General features: G+C 34.4%; 1 protein-coding gene and 1 long non-coding RNA gene across 2 annotated transcripts; one reads left to right on the top strand and one right to left on the bottom strand.

Annotated features, from left to right (window-relative positions):
• Positions 1-1,119: 1,119 nt before the first annotated feature.
• LOC127096215 (uncharacterized) lies at positions 1,120-1,623 on the bottom strand. Its single transcript, XM_051034815.1, has one exon. It carries the CDS (start codon positions 1,621-1,623, stop codon positions 1,120-1,122), a length of 504 nt encoding a protein of 167 aa, XP_050890772.1.
• Positions 1,624-7,871: 6,248 nt separating this feature from the next.
• LOC127115539 (uncharacterized) lies at positions 7,872-18,441 on the top strand. The gene is made up of 3 exons (XR_007800764.1): positions 7,872-8,367; positions 16,346-16,610; positions 17,722-18,441. It is a non-coding gene; the product is annotated as an uncharacterized LOC127115539 (long non-coding RNA).
• The last annotated feature ends 713 nt before the right edge of the window (positions 18,442-19,154 follow it).

The following is a 19,154-nucleotide window of genomic DNA, read 5'->3' as shown; positions in this document are numbered from 1 at the left end:
ATGAAAATAGCATGTGCATTCGTCACTCTAAATGATATTACAAGGAATTCATAATAGCCATATCGGGTTCTAAATGCAGTCTTTGGTATATCAAAACTTTTAACTCGAATTTGATGATAGCCTGATCATAAATCAATCTCTGAGAACACACGAGCTCCGTTTAATTGATCTAACAAATCGTCTATCCTTGGTAGGGGATACTTGTCCTTAATGGTGACTTTATTCAACCGGCGATAATCAATACATAACCACCTATCACCATCCTTCTTGTTTACTAGTAACACTAGAGCTCCTCATGGTGAAACACTAGGCCGGATGAAGTACTTTCTCAACAACTCTTCCAATTGATTCTTTAACTCTCTTATTTTGAGTGATGTCATACGATATAGAGAGACAAATATTGGGGTCGTCCTAGGTATCAAATTAATAGAGAACTCCACTTCCCTTTCATGAGGGAGGGAAGTGACACCCTTGGGTAAAACTTCTGGGAATTCACAAACTATATGAATTTGTGTAACCTTCAGATTGTCAGTTGACTCCTTAGTGAGAACCAAGAGAACATACTTTTCCTTCTCAAACAAGTAATTAACCAAACCAACTGTACCTTCCAAAATAGTGGTTAGTATATCCTTTGGAGTAACTTCACTATGAAATGATAATTAACTTCTCTTTGCACCCAATAAACGCCAAATTGGCAGGAATCCAATCCATTCCTAATACTACACCCACCTTCTTAAGGGTTAAACATATAATATCAATTTGAAAAATCCTACCATTCACCGATAGTGAACAATTTTAACAAATCAATGGTGTCTCTACAACTTCATCCATGGCGGTAGTTACCACCATAAGAGGGGACAAGGGAATTACTTTCAAATCGAGACACTTCATACATTGAATTAACATAAAAGAGCGTGTTGCTCCAGAATCAAACAATACAAAATAAGGATGGTCATTTACATGACACGTACTATCAATTAAAGCATTTTTACCCTTAGCCTTCTTTTCATCCAAGATATAAACCCGACCAGTACTCTTCCCTTGCGCTTGGATATTCTTATGAGGATAATCTCTAGCCAATTTTCATTCCCTTTGACAATTAAAACACCTAATTGCACTTCAGGCATATCTCTCGAAATTAAACCTCTTAGACATTTGACATTGAAGAGGGTGGGTAGGTTTTGCATGTTGCACTTGTTTTTCTTTGAAAGGTTGAGGTCTAGGCCTAAACTGACGACTTGGTCTCCCTTGGTCCTTCTGGCGAACTCTAAATTGTTCCCTTTCCTCTCGAACCTTCTTCAAACTATTTTCAGTTACATAACATTGTCTAAATAGCTCTGCATAAGTATTGAATTCCCTCTGAGAAACACTATGAGAGATTTCACCCCTTAATCCAAATATAAACTGATCAATCTTCCATTTCCCATCTGGTGCATACACAGATTTCCTGGAGTAAGAAACCATGCCCTCAAACTTTTCAGCATATTCAACCACTGCCATAACACCCTGCCTAAGCTGTTGTAATTGAAACTCCTTATGAATTCTCAAAGTGCTAGGAAAATACTTGTCCAGAATAGTAGTCTTAAAATGTTTCCAATCCTTGGGTACTCCTTGATTAGTCATGAGAGTCAAAGCACTCTCTCACCATCTAACAACAGACCCTTCATCATGTGAGAAGAAAACACAACCTTATTCTCTTCACTGCAGTGCATTATCTAAAAGATTCTCTCTATGATGGTTATCCATTAACGGGCTTTCATAGGATCTAATCCACCATGAAATTCAGAGGATTCATATAGAATAAATCCTGAAAACTACCACCTGAAGCTTCTTGTGGAATTACTTGAGGGTGAAGACTGCCATTCAACTGTTGCATCATCAACTACATGGATTGGTTTTATTGTTGCTACATCTGTTGCACAAATTGAGGCCACTGAACACCATCACTCCCAATTGTTGGTTCTAAGTCTGAATTCTAAGTTCTTGGCCTACCAGAACCTCTGCATCTGTCATCCATGATCCTAAACAAAATATAAGTAGAATTAAGTTGATCAGGCTCAATGCTATAAATATGGCATCGAGAATAATGATGACAATGTACATATGAGGTAGAAAGAATTTATCATGATATTTCACGGCTAGATCGAGGATTCAACCTGCTCTGATACCAATTGTAAAACCCACATATAATACATGTCTAGAAGTATATATTACATATAGTGTAATACTGATACTGAAATACATAAGCGCCTATCAGCAACAATGTACATATTTACATGCCTAAAAACAACTACAACTATGGCATAATATATACAACGATGCCAAAAAGAAAACTATGATCTAGATCATTCTCTGAATGATCTCAAAATAGATATATACACAGTGGAACACCATCTAAAATATCAATCAGTCAAGGAAATCAAAGCACCTTGTCCTTGTCCTTCACCTGTATAGAACTTCATCAATATGGGAAACTACAACAATCATAGAAATCATAAATAATCCATACATTCATGGAAAATTTCATCATCAAGATAGCACACACAACAAGTAAAATGGATCTTATGTCATTACTACCAAAACCCTAATCTCTATTGTAAGAAATGTTCTAACTAGAATCCACCTTATAGAAAGAGATGTTGAGAGATGATGAGATGAGATAATGAACCCAAGCTTCCTATTTCTTCCTTCAAGTTTTTCTTCTTCTCAAACTTTGTTTTCTTTTCACAAGTATCCTCTCCTTTTTCCCATGTTCTTTTCTCTGCTACTGATACATTGAGAGGCAATATGGTTTAGAAACAAGGCTTGGAATATGTGGTTGGAAAAAATTAAGCAAGTGGGTAGAACTTGTGGTCATAAAAGAGAGATTAAATTGTGTGTTTGGAAATTGAGAAAAGTAGAAGAAAATATCTCATGTAATATTACATTACAATATTTTCTCATAGCAACTAATTGTTTCTTTCATAATTTGTATTATTTTCATGATCACTATTTCATGATCACTATTTATGAAACAAAAGGAAAATAATACTAATTACGTATATTAGTATTATTTGATAAATATGAGGGTAGAAGTTAGATGCACACACTGCTGCAGAGAGTGTAAGCTAGGTGCACACTGCTACGTGAATTGAAATTGAGTTAACAAAATGGAAAACAAAAGCATTGTATTATATAGCAATTTTTAATATATTAAATAATTGGATATATAAGTTAGAAAGAAAAATAAAACTAGCTTTAATATGAAGCATACACATATGTTGTTATTTCTGTTCTCTAATCGTAAATAAATAAAATCTAAGTTCACATGTTTTTTCAATTCCCAGCTCATAAAAGCATATCAAACTGCTGCAGCAGTGTTGTTGTTTTATTTGAGGTTTTGAAAACAGTTAATTAAAAGAGGTTGTATATGATGAGGTATAATAAGTGTCTATCGTTGTTTCAGATTTCAGCATTTTATCTTTCTACTAGTTACCAAATGGAGTATACGAGTAAATAGAATGATATTAAAATTCATTGCAATATATTTTAACTCTATGTTTATATATTTTTTTAGTTTTTGGAATGTGATTCTTAATATAGAACCATGACATAACACACATTCCTTTTGTTATAGTATGGAGTCAATGGATATGAGTGAGTATGCACAAGGTCAAGATGAAACTCGTAAGGAAATATTGTCAACACTTTGGATTATTTTCACTAAAATTGGAAAAGGAAAGGATGGAGTTGAAAGAGATGCATGTAATTTTTGTAGTACTAATTTTGCCATCGAAAAAAATCCCAAGTCTGGTCAAAATTATGGAACTTCACATCTAAGTCGTCATGTTTTTATTTGTAAAAGTTTCCACTTAAGCCTTCTTAGTCTAGAGGAATCGTCAAGCCTAACCCCAATCAACCAAAACACACATCGTGAATTACTTGGAGAAGCCATTATTGCACATGATCTTCCTTTTAGCTTTGTCGAGTATGAGAAAATTCGAGTTTGGGTGAAATATTTGAATCCATGTGTTGAAATGGTCTATAGGAATACCATGGTGTCAGATATTGAAAAAAATATATGATAAAGAAAGGATCAAGCTTAAGGAAATCATGGGTAGGATTCCAAATAAAATTTGTCTAACATCGGATGTTTGGACATCATCTACTAGTGAGGTTTATATCTGTTTGACTGCTCATTTTGTTGATGAAAATTGGAAGTTAATTAGTTGACTTCTTAACTTTCTTCGAATGAAGCCCCCCCCCCCCCCCCCCCCCCCCCCCCCACACACACACACACACGGGTATTGCACTAGAAGCTACTTTATTTAATTTCTTAAAACAATGGGGAATAGATAAGAAAATATTTACTATTACGATGGATAATGCATCTGCCAATGATAACATGCAAGACCATTTGAAAACTCATCTTCGAGTGCAATGCAATTTGATGTGTGGTGGTGAATTTTTTCATATCCGATGTTCGGCCCATGTACTCAACTTAATTGTCCAAGAGGGTTTAAAAGTTGCTAGTGAAGCTCTCCATAAAATTAAAGAGAGTGTCAAGCATATTAAAGGATCTAATGGAAGAATGCTTAAGTTCAAAGATTGTGTCGAGGACGCAAGGATAAATGTTAGCGGTGGTTTAAGATTTGTTGTATCTACTAGATGGAATATCACTTATTTGATGCTTGAAAGTTCCTTGCAATATAGGAAAGCTTTTGAGTTTTATAAGGTGGCGGATAGAAGCTATAAATATTGTCCATCTGATGAGGAATGGGAAGGGGGGAAAGGATTTGTGAGTTTTTAGAACCTTTTTATGAAATTACCAATTTGATTTCTGGTTCATCTTATCCAACTGCAAATCCGTATTTCATGCAAGTGTGGAAAGTCCAGTGCATTTTAGAAAAACATCAAAAAAGTATTGATAAGGTGATAAAACATATGTCTAGTGATATGAAAGTGAAATTTGACAAATACTGAAAAAACTATAGTGTTGTGCTAGCATTTGGAGCTATTCTTGATCCACGCTTGAAGGATAAATTTTTGAAGTTTTTCTATACTACACTTGATGCCTCAACCTCTGAAGGGAAACTTAAGAATGTAATGGATAAATTAAAAGGGTTTTATGAAAAACATGTTAGTTATTCTACCAATGAAAGTGTTTCTCTTTCTCAACCATCTAATGAGTTCAACTCATTGGCTAAGCTATCTAGAGAGGGGAATAAAGCTACAACATCAAAGACTATAACGGTAAGTTTTTATATTAACATATTTATTTCACCCCATTTCCTCTTCTTTATATATATATATATATATATATATATATATATATATATATATATATATATATATATATATATATATATATATATATATATATATATATATATATATATATATATATATATATATATATATATATATATATATATATATATATATATATATATATATATATATATATATATATATATATATATATATATATATATATATATATATATATATATATATATATATATATATATATATATATATATATATATATATATATACTTGTTTGAAAACTTTAGGTTGTCTATTATTTATATTTTATTAGTATTAGAAAAAGAGAAGGATTATTGCATGAAATTGTTAGTAAGGAGCAATTAAATAAATAAGATACCCTCTCTAAGAGGTGATCTAAACTAACATATATTAGAAAAAATATATTGGTCTTTATCTAATTATTAATCCAGATTACTATTTTTAGGTGATGTAAATAGATTGGTCTTTAGCAACATTTAGAACTTACATAGATAGAAATGAAATGTATTTATCTAAATATTTTTTGGAAATAGCACTTTATAATGCCTTTGTGGAAGCTAATAAAACAGACTCAGTTATTTAGCAATATACACTTGTAGATATCTAGTTCTTCTCTGGATTTCATTGATAACATTTCTTATCATATTGATATTATATGTTTATTCATTATTGGGAGTAACATTCGTCTCTTTATCAAAACCTTTTAAAGGCAAACCTGTTTCGATTACCATCACTTTAATTTAAAACTATGTTATGTTGTTTCTGTGAATACTGGGAGTAAAATATGTCTTAACTATTTATATATGTCGCAACATTTTAAAACATGGAACTCGATTGAGAGTAGGTTTGTTCTTGGAAAGAATGAATTAGATATATACTTTGACGATGAATTACTGGAGCTAAATGAAGAATACTCTGAAGATTTTGATGTACTTCTTTATTGGAAGTTTAATGAGAAAAAGTTTCCAATACTCTCCATAATGGCACGCGATGTGCTTAGCATTCCTATCACGACAGTAGCATTTGAGTCTTCTTTCAGTATTGATGGATGTGTTCTTACGAAATACAGAAGTTCTACTCTTCCTGAACACATTCAAATGTTGATTTGTACTCGAAGCTGGTTGTATGGATTTTCGGAAAATATGAATGGTAATACTACTTTGTATTTTATTTATTTTTATTTGTTCATGTTTATGATATACTCATGTCATTGTTTTGTTGCATATGCACCTAAGTATGATTTATTGTGTTTTTAAGATGAGGAAGATATCAACACTAATGATGAAGGTAATACTGAGGTGACAATGACTCAACATACATTTGGATTGCAAGATTGAAGTGGAAGACTAATTTTAGTGCCATATACTTCATTCTGGTTGTTGAATTTATCTTTTCATGTTTTTTGGTTGAATTAGTGTCTTTGTTTATGTGGTATGTGGTTCATGTTTGTATTGATTTACTTCAATTTCGAATGTCGAATGTCCGGAGTATTGACATATATCTTTCAGTGATATATATACATAGTATTCTTCCTTAATTTAGATGGATAATATTGTTGTTTATGTTTAAAAAAGAACATAAAATCTTACTCAAGTGTATATATATTAGCAAGTCACATAATTGAACTCGTTTGTGTAATATGTTTTCTTTTCCTTCTCATTTTATAATGTGTAAAATATGATTTTAAGAGAGAAAATTGTTTTTTATTTTTGGAATTTTATGTTGAAATTTTTAATTTTAATTTTTTTAAAGTTGTTTTTTATTTTTGAAATTTATTTTTTGAATTTATTTTATTTTGTTTTCCAAAATTAAGTTTTTTTATTTTTTGAATTTATTTTATTTTGTTTTTCAAAATTAAGTTTTTTTAATTTTATTTGGGGCCTTATGGCCCCCTTTTAAATTTTGGGCCCTTCTTTGTTTAGGTCCTATGTATTTGAGGACTTACTTAGGGATGGCAATTTGACTCATCCCTAATGGGTACTCATAAAAATACACACAACGGATAGGATAAAAATCCGTATACATGGATACGGGTATGGGCTCGGATAATTACTCATTTAAATAAGCAGGGATGAGTGCCGGGATAGACACCTTGGTACTCAACCCGTCCCATACCTGCACAATATATATTTATATATTTTAATTTATATTATTATATAAAAATAAATTTGTGTCAATTTTTAAAAATACATCAATTTTAAACTACTACATATTTAATATAAGTGATCATTTATTTCATAATTCAAAAGAAAATATTTTTAAAACTTTTTAATGTTGCTAAAAACTTAAAATAATATGATATTTTATACTTGACATATTTATTTTTATTAGAAATGCGGGTAACGGGTACGGGTACAGGCACTTACATACCCATAGAATACGGGCACGGGTGCCAATATTAATACCCAAGCGAATATGGGCTCGGGTACGAGGATTTTTTCCAACTACGGATATGGGAACGGATACTATAGTACCCTACCCAAATCCTATCCATTGTCATCCCTAGACTTACTATTCTTTAATTTTTTTAGACCCCTTTATTTTAGGGGTTGGGGCCTAAATTAATTGACCCCCTCAATTGATAGCCCTAACCACCAAATCTACAATTCACCACATCTACACCATAAAACCACCAATACACTTTTAAACAACTTTATTTCGGCTACAAAACCACCGTGATCAAACAATAAGCAACAACTTAAAACCTCCATCAATCTCTCAACCCTCACACAAACATACCCCCTCCTTCTGATCTATTTCCAACAACTTTCAAACCGTAACAACTCACCAAACCTCACCGCCAATTGCTTCTCTTTACTGTCAACAAACCTTCTCCGACCACCTGTTCAGTTAGATTATCGAAGGAGAATTCAATGCCTACAATGGCCGATCTGTGACATCTCTAGAGCAGGAGGTTCTATGGACATGGAAGATCTTCAATGTGTTACAGGATTAAGAACATACAAGATCATGGAGAAGTATGTTAGGGTGGTAGTTATTAAGCAAGGAAATTCCAGCTGCTGAGTTCGGTAACAAACAACTGTGTTCTGTTGCCACTGCATCAACAACAACATTACGGTAACAATTTTGCTCTAAAGTATTGTTATGTTTAATCGTGTTATGTTCTTCCTTTCATTTCGAGTTGTGAATTTTCCGCTGTGAGTATGAGTTCTTTGGATCTTCCGTTATGGCATTGATGCATTTCGTTGCCTACAAGTTTTCTTCCTGTTATTCTTTTATTTCAATTTCTTTTGATTATTTTGTTTAAATATGACTTCTCTTTAGTTATATTAATGAAGTTTTTTATTTGGTTTTGTTTTCTGTTAAGTATTATATTTATTAACGGGCTGGTTTTTGTGTATTAATTAAGCAAGTTCCTTTTCGGTTGTGCAAGTTCATTGTATCAGTTATGTTTAATTTGTTTTCATTTCGGTTCCATTATTACCACTGGATTTTTGTCTTAAGAGTTGTAATGGTGATATTAGGTAGGACACAGATCGTCTCCTGTCCCTTCTCTCATGTTTTCTATACTGCTTCAATCTTAGTCATTTGTGCATTAATTAATATTAATAATTTTTTATATTTGATCAAAATGAGTGGTTGAGATGGAGTAGGACCATTCAGCCACTGCAGAGGATAATATAGTGTAAGTATAATGGATGAGATGATGTATTGGTTTTCTAACTTTGGATTTATTGGATAGCCCGAATTGCTTTTTTTTTTGTTATTCGGTTATTGTATTGTTTACGATTTAATTACGTGATGCTTATGCTAGATTTTGATATTGAGGTATTGGTACAACAATGTAAATAGTGTAAATAGTGTAATAAATAATATTGGATTACTGTTTAAGTTCATTACGTCAAATCGGATTTTTATCCACGGTGTCAACAATGGTGGAAATCGTGTAACAGAATAACAGAAAAACTGTTAAGGGATGAAGAAGAAGCATTGTAAAGAAACTTTTCTTGTGTATCATTGATAAAAAAGGAAAAGATTACAAGATAAGAGTTTATATACAAACACTAAGAGGCCCAATAAGAAGTAGCCAACTGTACAATATATTATCCTATAGTAAAAAGAATAAAAGAATAATATAAGTTATTCTAATATGCCCCCTCAAGTTGGACTATGCAAGCTGCAGAGTCCTAACTTGTGCATAAATGATGAAAAAGCTGGATAGTGCAGCGGTTTGGTGAAAACATCTGCCAATTGAGCTGCAGAGGAAATAGGAAGCAAGTGAATAAGTCTTGAGTTAATCTTTTCTCTTACAACATGACAGTCCAACTCAATATGTTTGCTTCTTTCATGGAAAGCAGGATTATGAGCTAGATAGATAGCAGATTTGCTATCACAATAAACGGCTGCTGGTTGAGAAAAACTAATGTTGAAGTCATTGAACAAGTAATGTAACCATTGTATCTCACAAGCAAGAGAAGCTAAAGCTCTGTACTCGGCCTCAGTAGAGGATCTGGATACTGTGTTTTGTTTCTTGGACTTCCAGCAAAGAAGAGAAGAGCCAAGAATCACACAAAAACTAGTAACATATTTCCTTGTGGTGGGACACTTGGCCCAGTCAAAATCAGCAAAAGCACACAATTTAAGAGTGCTGGAAGCTGAGAATAAGATGCCTTTAGCCGGAGAAGACTTAAGGAATTTCGACACCTTAGTAGCAGCCTGATAATGAGAATCATGAGGTTTAGAAACGTATTGACTCAGATGTTGCACAGCAAATGAGATATCTGGCCTAGTGTTGGTCAAGTAGATCAATCTTCCAATGAGTCTTCTATACAGGGTGGGATCAGATAGAGGAGCACCATCAGTAGGAGAAAGCTTGAGGTTCGGATCAAAAGGAACAGAGGATGGTTTGGCTGCAAGAAAACCTGTGTCCTCCAACAATTCAAGAGTGTATTTCCTCTGATTCATGAAAATGCCCTTAGAGGATCTAGCAATTTCAAATCCCAAAAAGAACCTGAGCTTACCAAGGTCTTTTATTCAAAATTTCTGATCTAAAACCTGCTTAACTTGTGCAATCTCAGACAAAGAACTTCCAGCAATGACTATGTCATCAACATACACTAAGATAGCAGTAAAATAATTATGGTGAGACTTCACATACAAAGAGTGATCAGCTTGAGATTGAGCATATCCTAAAGAAATCAGAAAAGATGGGAGTTTAGAGTACCATTGTCTGCTTGCCTGCTTGAGACCATATAAGGATTTTTGTAACCTGCACACCTTAGAAGAAGAATCAATAGAAATTCCATGAGGCATTGTCATATATACCTCTTCATGGAGGTCACCATGGAGAAATGCATTGTTGACATCCAGTTGCTCAAGATGCCAACCTTTGATGGCAGCAATAGACAATAGAACTCTAACTGTGGTAATCTTTGCCACAAGTGAGAATGTATCAAAATAATCAACTCCCTCCATTTGTGTATAGCCTTTAACTACCAACCTAGCCTTATATCTTTCAATGGAGCCATATAATTTATATTTGACCTTATAAACCCATCTACAACCAATGGGAACTTTACCAGGTGGGAGGTCAACCACTCTCCATGTATGGTTTTCTTGAAGAGCCTGCAGTTCAGCATCCATATCCTTTCTCCAACAATCAAGTTTAATAGCTTGATTGAAGGTTTTTGGTTCAACAATAGAAGAAACAGAGAAACAGAAATGTTTATATGAGGGTGAGCATTTATCATAACTAAGAACGAAAGATAAGGGATAAAGGACTTTGGAAGAATGTTCAAAGGAAGTTACATAGCAATGATAGTCTTTTAGATGTGGAGGAGGATGAGAAGTTCTAGAGGAATGTCTAGTAGGTAAAGGCTAAATGTTTGTTGATATGAGATTATCCTGTGTATTCGTGACAGGTATGGGTGTAAGGATGTTATTTTGAGTATTTAAAAGAGGGTCACTAGAAGTAGATGCAGTAGGTTCACTAGAAGTAGATGCAGTAGGGTTGTGATTGGTCAAATCAATGGGTACAGGGGAGACAGAGCTAGGAGAAGTAGGGCTAGCAGGATCTGTACTTGTAGAAGATGAAAAATAAGAAGATAAAGTCATGTTTATGCTATGCTGCTGACCAAAAGATGACTGAGATGTGGGAAGGAGGATATCATCCAGATTTTGGGCAGTGTGTGGAGATATAGCAGGGGGAGAAATGTGACTTTTAAAAGGAAAAGTGGTTTCATAGAAAACAACATTTCTTGAGATAAAGATGTCATGGTTTTCAAGGTCATAAAGAATGAATCCTTTGGTTCCTTCTTTATATCCTATGAAAACAGCTTTTCTAGCCCTAGGTTGAAATTTTGTTCTATGTGCCTGGAGGGAAGTAGCATAGGACAAGCACCCGAAGACTTTGAGATGCAACATGACAGGAGGTTGCTTGAACAAAAGTTCATAAGGGCTTTTATATTTCAGAAGAGGACTAGGGAGTCTATTGATGATATGCACATCATGCTGAATACAAAAGTTCCACAGATTTAAAGGTACATTAGAGTGAAAAAAAATTGATCTAGCAACATTGAGAATGTGTTGGTGTTTTCTCTCAACCACCCCATTCTGCTGGGGTGTCTCAACACATGTTCTTTGATGAGTAATACCTTTGGACAACAGAAAATTAGTCATGGCAATGAATTTTGTGCCATTGTCTGTTCTCAAGCATTTAAGGGTGGTATGAAACTAGTTTTCAAAGTAAGCTATGAAATTGATGAGACTTCATTTGGTTTGATCTTTAGTTTTTAAGAAAATTACCCAAGTATGTCGACTGTAATCATCCACAAGAGTTAGAAAATATCTATGTCCTAAGTGGAGATGGTAGAAAAGGGACCCCATAAATCAGCATGTAAAATATTGAAAGGAACAATAGATTGAGATATACTATTAGAAAAAGGCAACTTTCTTTGTTTAGCAAAGTGACAAGAGTCACAAGGTACATTGTCATTATTACATGTAATAAAGGGAAATTTTTTAGAAATAGCTTGTAAACCTATCTTAGAAATGTGGCCAAGTCTAGAATGCCACAGGTTACATGTATTTTGAGAAACAAAATTACATGAATTATTGACAGAAGAATTGTTGGGCAAGGATTCAAGAACATAGAGCCCCTTGTGCAAGCTAGTTATACCAATCATTGCCTTGGAATGATTATGCACAATATGGCAAGTATTAGCACTAATCTGAATAGAACAATGATTACAATCTACAAGTTTTGCTATGGAAATAAGGTTCACATTAAAGGTAGGAACATAGAGAACATTATGAAGGGTGAGAGAGGGTGAAATGGAAACTGTGCCAGAAATGGAAGCTGTGACTTGTGATCCATCAGGGAGAGTAACATGTATGGGAATTATGCTCTTATGTGTAATAAACGATGACAGATCAAAAGAAAAATGGTCAGTGGCACCAGTATCAAGGATCCATAAAAGAGGATTCTTACCATTGACATTGCTGGAATGAGAAGTCATGACAAAGGGAAAGGTGCTGACAGAATTGACAACAGGGTTGGACTTGGATTATTGAAGCAAAGCTAAGATGCTGTCATACTGCTCTTTAGTAAAACCAAATGATGGTGTGGTTGAACCTTGAGGAGATGCACTAGACGTACTGTCAGTATTTGCTGCACCTGCAGAAATCCCTTGAGATTTTGCTTTGTTTCGAAATCCTGGAGGGTATCCATGCTTAATGAAGCATGTCTCAACAGTGTGATTGTTGTGCCCACAGTGAGTACAAACACGGTTGTTGCTTCTCTGAGCATTGGAATTCTGATTTCTGGGACGAGAAGAGTTTGTGCCTTGTTTAGAGGCATAATTGCCTTCATGTGCCTGAACCTGCAATGCAGAAGCATCTTCAGCAGAACCTGCAGGAGCAACAACACTAGATGCCACACTATCCATTTCACGTTCTTGTTGAATTACAAGAGAAAAAGCTTTGTTGATGTCAGGTAATGGATTCATCATCATGATCTAAGATTTGGACTGAGCAAATTTTTCAAATAATCCTTTAAGAAAACGTATAACGTAATCTTGTTCCCTATACATCTTAACAGAAGCTATAGCACCACACAAGCAAGGGATTGCGCAAGAGCAAAAAGGAATTGGCCGGTAATTCTCAAGTTCATCCCACATTACTTTCAGCTGAGTGAAATAGTTAGAAATGTCGAGAGTACCTTGCCGGAACTTGTATAGATCTTCTTGAATGTCAGAGATGCGGAAGATGTCGCCGTGAGAAAACCATATCTGCAAGTTGTTCCAAACGCCAGCGGCATTGTCAATCCATAGAATCGATTTCGCAATTAACTCCGAGATTGAACGCTGAATCCACGCAAGAACCATGGTATTACAACGAATCCATTGCGCATATAGAGAATCAGATACCGGTGGCTTGGCTAGGGTTCCGTCGATGAACTTCTCCTTGTTCTTGGAGATCAACGCGATGTGCATAGAACGCGCCCAAGTGTGATAGTTCTTGTCCGTGAGAGGAGGCGTAACGAGAACAAGAGCGGGATTCTCGTTAGGATGAAGATAATACGGATTTGCAGAATTGGTTGTGAAATCGGCATAACTTTGGTTTACCATTGAAGAATCAAAGAAAACAAGAAAGAAAAGGTGCGATCGAAGAGGAAGAGGAAAAACGAGAATAGAGAAGACAATCGCAGCAAAAGGAAACAATGGCTACCAGAGCTTCTAAAGCTCTGATACCATGTCAACAATGGTGGAAATCGTGTAACAGAATAACAGAAAAACTGTTAAGGGATGAAGAAGAAGCATTGTAAAGAAACTTTTCTTGTGTATCATTGATAAAAAAGGAAAAGATTACAAGATAAGAGTTTATATACAAACACTAAGAGACCTAATAAGAAGTAGTCAACTGTACAATATATTATCCTATAGTAAAAAGAATAAAAGAATAATATAAGCTATTCTAATACACGGATTTGGAAATTTTATATCGATATGCCACCAAAGTTTCAATACATCGATAGAATATTATCACCACGTTATGATCTTGCGTATGACATTGATCATGTTGTCATTTCGTAGAAACCGGTTTTTGAGCACATTGTGATTTATTTACTTCAATCATTTTTAATTAATTAATTGAGATTTGTTTAAATTAGTTAATTTCAATATTTATTTTAATTATCTTGAATATTTGATTTAAATCAAACAATTTTGATAATTCTTTTTTATTGTATTAAATAAGTGATTTAATCAAATCTTAATTAATTAGTTTTGTTAATTAGAAATTGATCGACTTATTTCACCGTCGTCTCGACAATCATTTTCAAATTACCAACTCGATTTTATAATCACTTCGACCTCACATCATTTCAAAACTATCTCATCATCAATTCAAAACCATGTCAAACCAATTTCAAAGAAAGATCAAATAATTCCCGATTCAATATCAAGCCTCATTTCCCTACCTTTGTAAGTCGATTGCTTTTAGCATCGTCATCAACCTCACATAGCTTACTCTTGGGCTTTCTTACAATTATTCAATTTTAATTAATTGATTAGACGTTTGATTCACCAATTATACCCTTAATTAATTCGCAAACACAAATTCAAATCTTGATCAAAGATCGAGTATTTTATCCAAATCAAATTAAAGTACCTAATCAAAATTAAACACCATTTCATTAAGAACGAAAAGGGATATGGTCTAGAGTCTTCGATTCCTCTCCTCTAATACTTGGATATGAGTTGCCTTACTCAGTCATTCGAGTATTTGCCGTTTATTTAAAAATATCAACCATATGCAAACCCATTTTTTATAACAAATTAGATGAAAAAGAGGATGGTCTCGAGCCTTCGTTTCCTACTTCCGAATACTTGGATACGAGTTTCCTTACTCGACCATTCAGGTATTTGTCGTCCATTTAAAACTCCTTAATATTATCAAATCCTTCGCAATTAAGGATGAAAAGGGAGATAGTCTAAAGCTTTCGATTTCTCTCCACAATTATTTGGATACGAGTTGTCTTACTTGACTATCCGAGTAATCATCATTCAAATAAAACATCTAACATATTAATCCAACTTGTCACCACCGTGTGATCAAAACTCTTTTAAAAAAGAACCTTGTTTAATCCCTTCTAACGTGCATAACAAACTAGTGCTTAAGCCTCCATCGAGAGTAGACAAGCCAGTGTTTAGCCTTTGGAATGTGATCTAAAAAGTTGTTTATTAAAAGACACCAACAAACTATAGTTCCAAGAACTACGAATGCTCTGATTTCCTTATTTCACTCTAGGGATATGTAGGCACGAGATTGCTAGATCTTGGCGAGCACGCTAATAAAAAACCTCCATTTTCCCCTTTTGAGGTTTTGCTTCATTTCTCTTTTCAATCTCTTTATCTTTCGAAGAAAACAAATAACATTTAGCTAACATTCAAATCACAAATTAGACTAAAAGGTTCTTGTTGAGTACAACGGATGTGAGGAGTGTTAATACCTTCCCCTTGTGTAATCGACTCCTGAACCCGAATATGGTTATGACAATAATTTTCTATTTTAAAAAAAAAAATTATCGATATTTTCCTATTCCTTTATTGGGATAAATAAAGTTCGATGGAAACTCTGTTCGAACACATTTTTCTGCGACCATCGCGAGGGATCGTATTTCTCGAGATGCGACAGATAGGCAGATGGTGGTCGAGACAGAGGTGACCCATGGTACTGAGACAAAGGCCTTGGATGATATGGAGACTCCTTAGGATGTTATAGAGGTAACTCTTTAAACTGATATGAATGAGTCTACTACGAGTGATATGGAATCTACTCCTCCATAATACATAGGTTATTGTGCCTACTACGAGTGAGGCAGGGGTTACTACTATGGCTTTGACAAAGTCGTATGTACACATAGATTGAGGGTTTCTTGGAAGGCCCGGTGACCATTCCGTGCTCACTGGATATGTCGATCATGTGGCATCCAGATTATGGCGAGGAGAGGTGTATATATGTTATTTTTGAACTTGAATTTATTTATTATTGATACGTTTAAAATAATTTATGCTTTTTACTTTGTTTGTTACAGGACCGACTATCATTGAAGGTGCCCACCCACAAGGCAAAGTTGAAAAATTTCTTAGATGCCCTGCTGCCTCGGGAGGTCAAGGAGATTGTTGATGATTGTGGTATCCTTACATTGGTAGATTATTCCCTGACCATTCTTGACGTTTCACTATTGAGAGCTTTTATTGAGCGGTGACATAATGAGACATCTTCCTTCCATGTTCTGTTTGGTGAGATGACGATTACCTTGGATGATGTCTCCTCTCAGTTCCATCTTTCTCTGCCAGGTAGTTTCTTCATTGCTCCTCTCATTAGCTAGCAGCTAGCATGTATTACTACTATATAAGACTGGGGGTAGGGGTGGGAATATGCCAGATCAACTAACAGTTGCATACACAGGCTCAGGTCAGGCCAAGATTTTTTTTAATTGAAAAGGCTTAGGATTTTTTATAAGCCTATTTATCTAAAATGGCTAGGTCACGGCCATACAAAAGTTTTTTAAGCATATCAGGCCGGTCTATATGAGAAAACATGAATAACTTTTTATTATTATGATATTGTATTTTGCACTTTGAATTAAAATACAAAAATATAGCTTAGTTATCTTTAAGAGCTTATGAAAATAAGTTTAAAAAAAATATTATAAACAATGTCATATGTTGTTTTCATATATTCTCTCAAATAAATAGTATCACAAAACTTATGCTAATAGGTAAACTCGAATGAGTTAATGAAAAGAAACATTTAGTCTCATTGATCTTTTAATTTGTTAGTCTATTTAATGTTAATTGAATTGCTTATTTATAAATGTTCATATGAAGTAGGCTTTTAAGTAGGTTAGTAGGCTAATCAGGCCTTCGAAAAGGCTAGGCTCGGGCCTAAAATAAGCCTATGATAGAATACAAGAAAGGCTTAGGATTTAAAGTTTTTATAAGCTAGGCTCAGGCTTGGCAAATCCTAACTCGACCAAAACTATTCTCACCCTACTTGGGGGTTGCTTAGGAGCAAGTGTTAGATGAGTTTAAGGGTAATAAGGGGCTCACTTTCACCTATCTTTGCTCCAAAAGAGGTATGCCATGATGGTGTAACAATCTATGTATGAGGTAGCTGCTAAGGTATACATGTTACATCTTATAGGATGTACTATCTTAACAGATAAGTCTCATGTATATATTAATGTGAAGTACATGTGGTTGTTTAGTAATATTCACCATGTCCTCTAGGCATAAGGGTGTGATACACGAATTGTTCTATATTCTTCATTTTGAGAGGTGTCTATCTTTGAGACTAGGAAGATTTCCAATTATATGAGTTTATTTCAAGTATAAAAAAATATTATTTTTTATTAATTTAGTTCTAATTTATGACATTTGTTTACTTTCCTATGTTCTTGTGCAGTGTCGAATATACGAGCATTTCTCTTTCATTTGTAAGAGGCGGTATTCATACGACTACTAGCTCCACACATTCCAGAAGATGAAAGTCCAGTCTTGCACACCTAGGCGGTGTTCTGGAGTACAGGAAGAGGATTGATGTTCTAAGTATATACAATATCATCTAGACACCTTACGTAGACCATAGAGTGCATCGGGAGTTTGATAAATATTCCTTTTTTCTAGTTATTTGCGATGGGATGCCTTAATGGCTAGACACTTACCTGAGAGGTGTACGTTCCATTTTTTGGGTATGTCCAGGACATCCCACGACCAATTCATATCGTTCCATCCGAGGGTATTGATAGATGGTTTGTGGGTAATGTTATTAGTTATGCTCGTGTCATTAGAGATCATGTAATGGAGGTTCAGTTCCCTGCGCAGTGTGTGAATGGTTACTTAGAGTGGTACCTTATTGTATCACACCCCCACATCATCCGATCTGTTGAGACTGGAGATGATGTTGGACCTTTTGATGTTGGGGGGGCTTCTAATGACGTGTCACCGCCTCAACCGTTTCCACCTGTTGTGGCTGACCAACATCGTCTGTAGATGATAGTAGTCATTATGGATAACCTCATGGGTTTGGTAAAGCCATATAGTGAGGTTTATACTTTGGCATCGCAGGCAACACACATAGCTTGTGGGTGACCTGTGTAATTATTATTATTATTTTTGTATTATTTGTATATTATGTGTATTATTACTCAGACATTTGTACCGTATAATTTATTGGATAACATTTTGTCACTTTCATTATTGCAAGATGAACATAACTTAACACATTACAATTAACATATCTTAACACTGACAATTACATAACTTAACAATAATAAATAACAAAAACCTAGACACTACTATATGATTTGGGATGTTTCAACATCTTGAATATGTAGTCGACATGTCAAAAAAATATTATATCAAACACGACCGGTACCTTTGTTAGCCTACCATGATATGTTCTCCATATAACCTTTAAATTTGCATTAGTCTTCAACTCAATATGGTTGTATTTCATTTTTCCATAAATATCAATCTATGGTGCACAAAACTCGATCTTACTCACCATTCTATTTTCGGTGTTAGGCAACATATTATTCAATTTCAATCTCTAAAGAGCAAGACATGTGTTGTCCCCCGGGAGTCCAAAATCAAGAGTCGGTTTCGCCCTGTTGAAGTGCACACATGCCATAAATGAATAATGATGCATTTTAAGATATTATTTTTAACAACATGTGATCCCTATTTATATAAGTTTGGATGCATTTTGGACCACACAATTGTTTGTGCAATCACAGTCATACAAAATTATCAGCAAAATCTCAACGGTTAGAAATTACACTACCAGATATTTGATGCCCCATTAAAAATCTGATAAATGCAGGAGTTTTTTTTTAA

This window comes from Lathyrus oleraceus, chromosome 1 (assembly GCF_024323335.1).
Source record: "Lathyrus oleraceus cultivar Zhongwan6 chromosome 1, CAAS_Psat_ZW6_1.0, whole genome shotgun sequence".
Lineage (NCBI taxonomy): Eukaryota > Viridiplantae > Streptophyta > Magnoliopsida > Fabales > Fabaceae > Lathyrus > Lathyrus oleraceus.
Note: the sequence above shows the minus strand (reverse complement) of the source record. Positions and strands in the feature narration are given on the sequence as shown.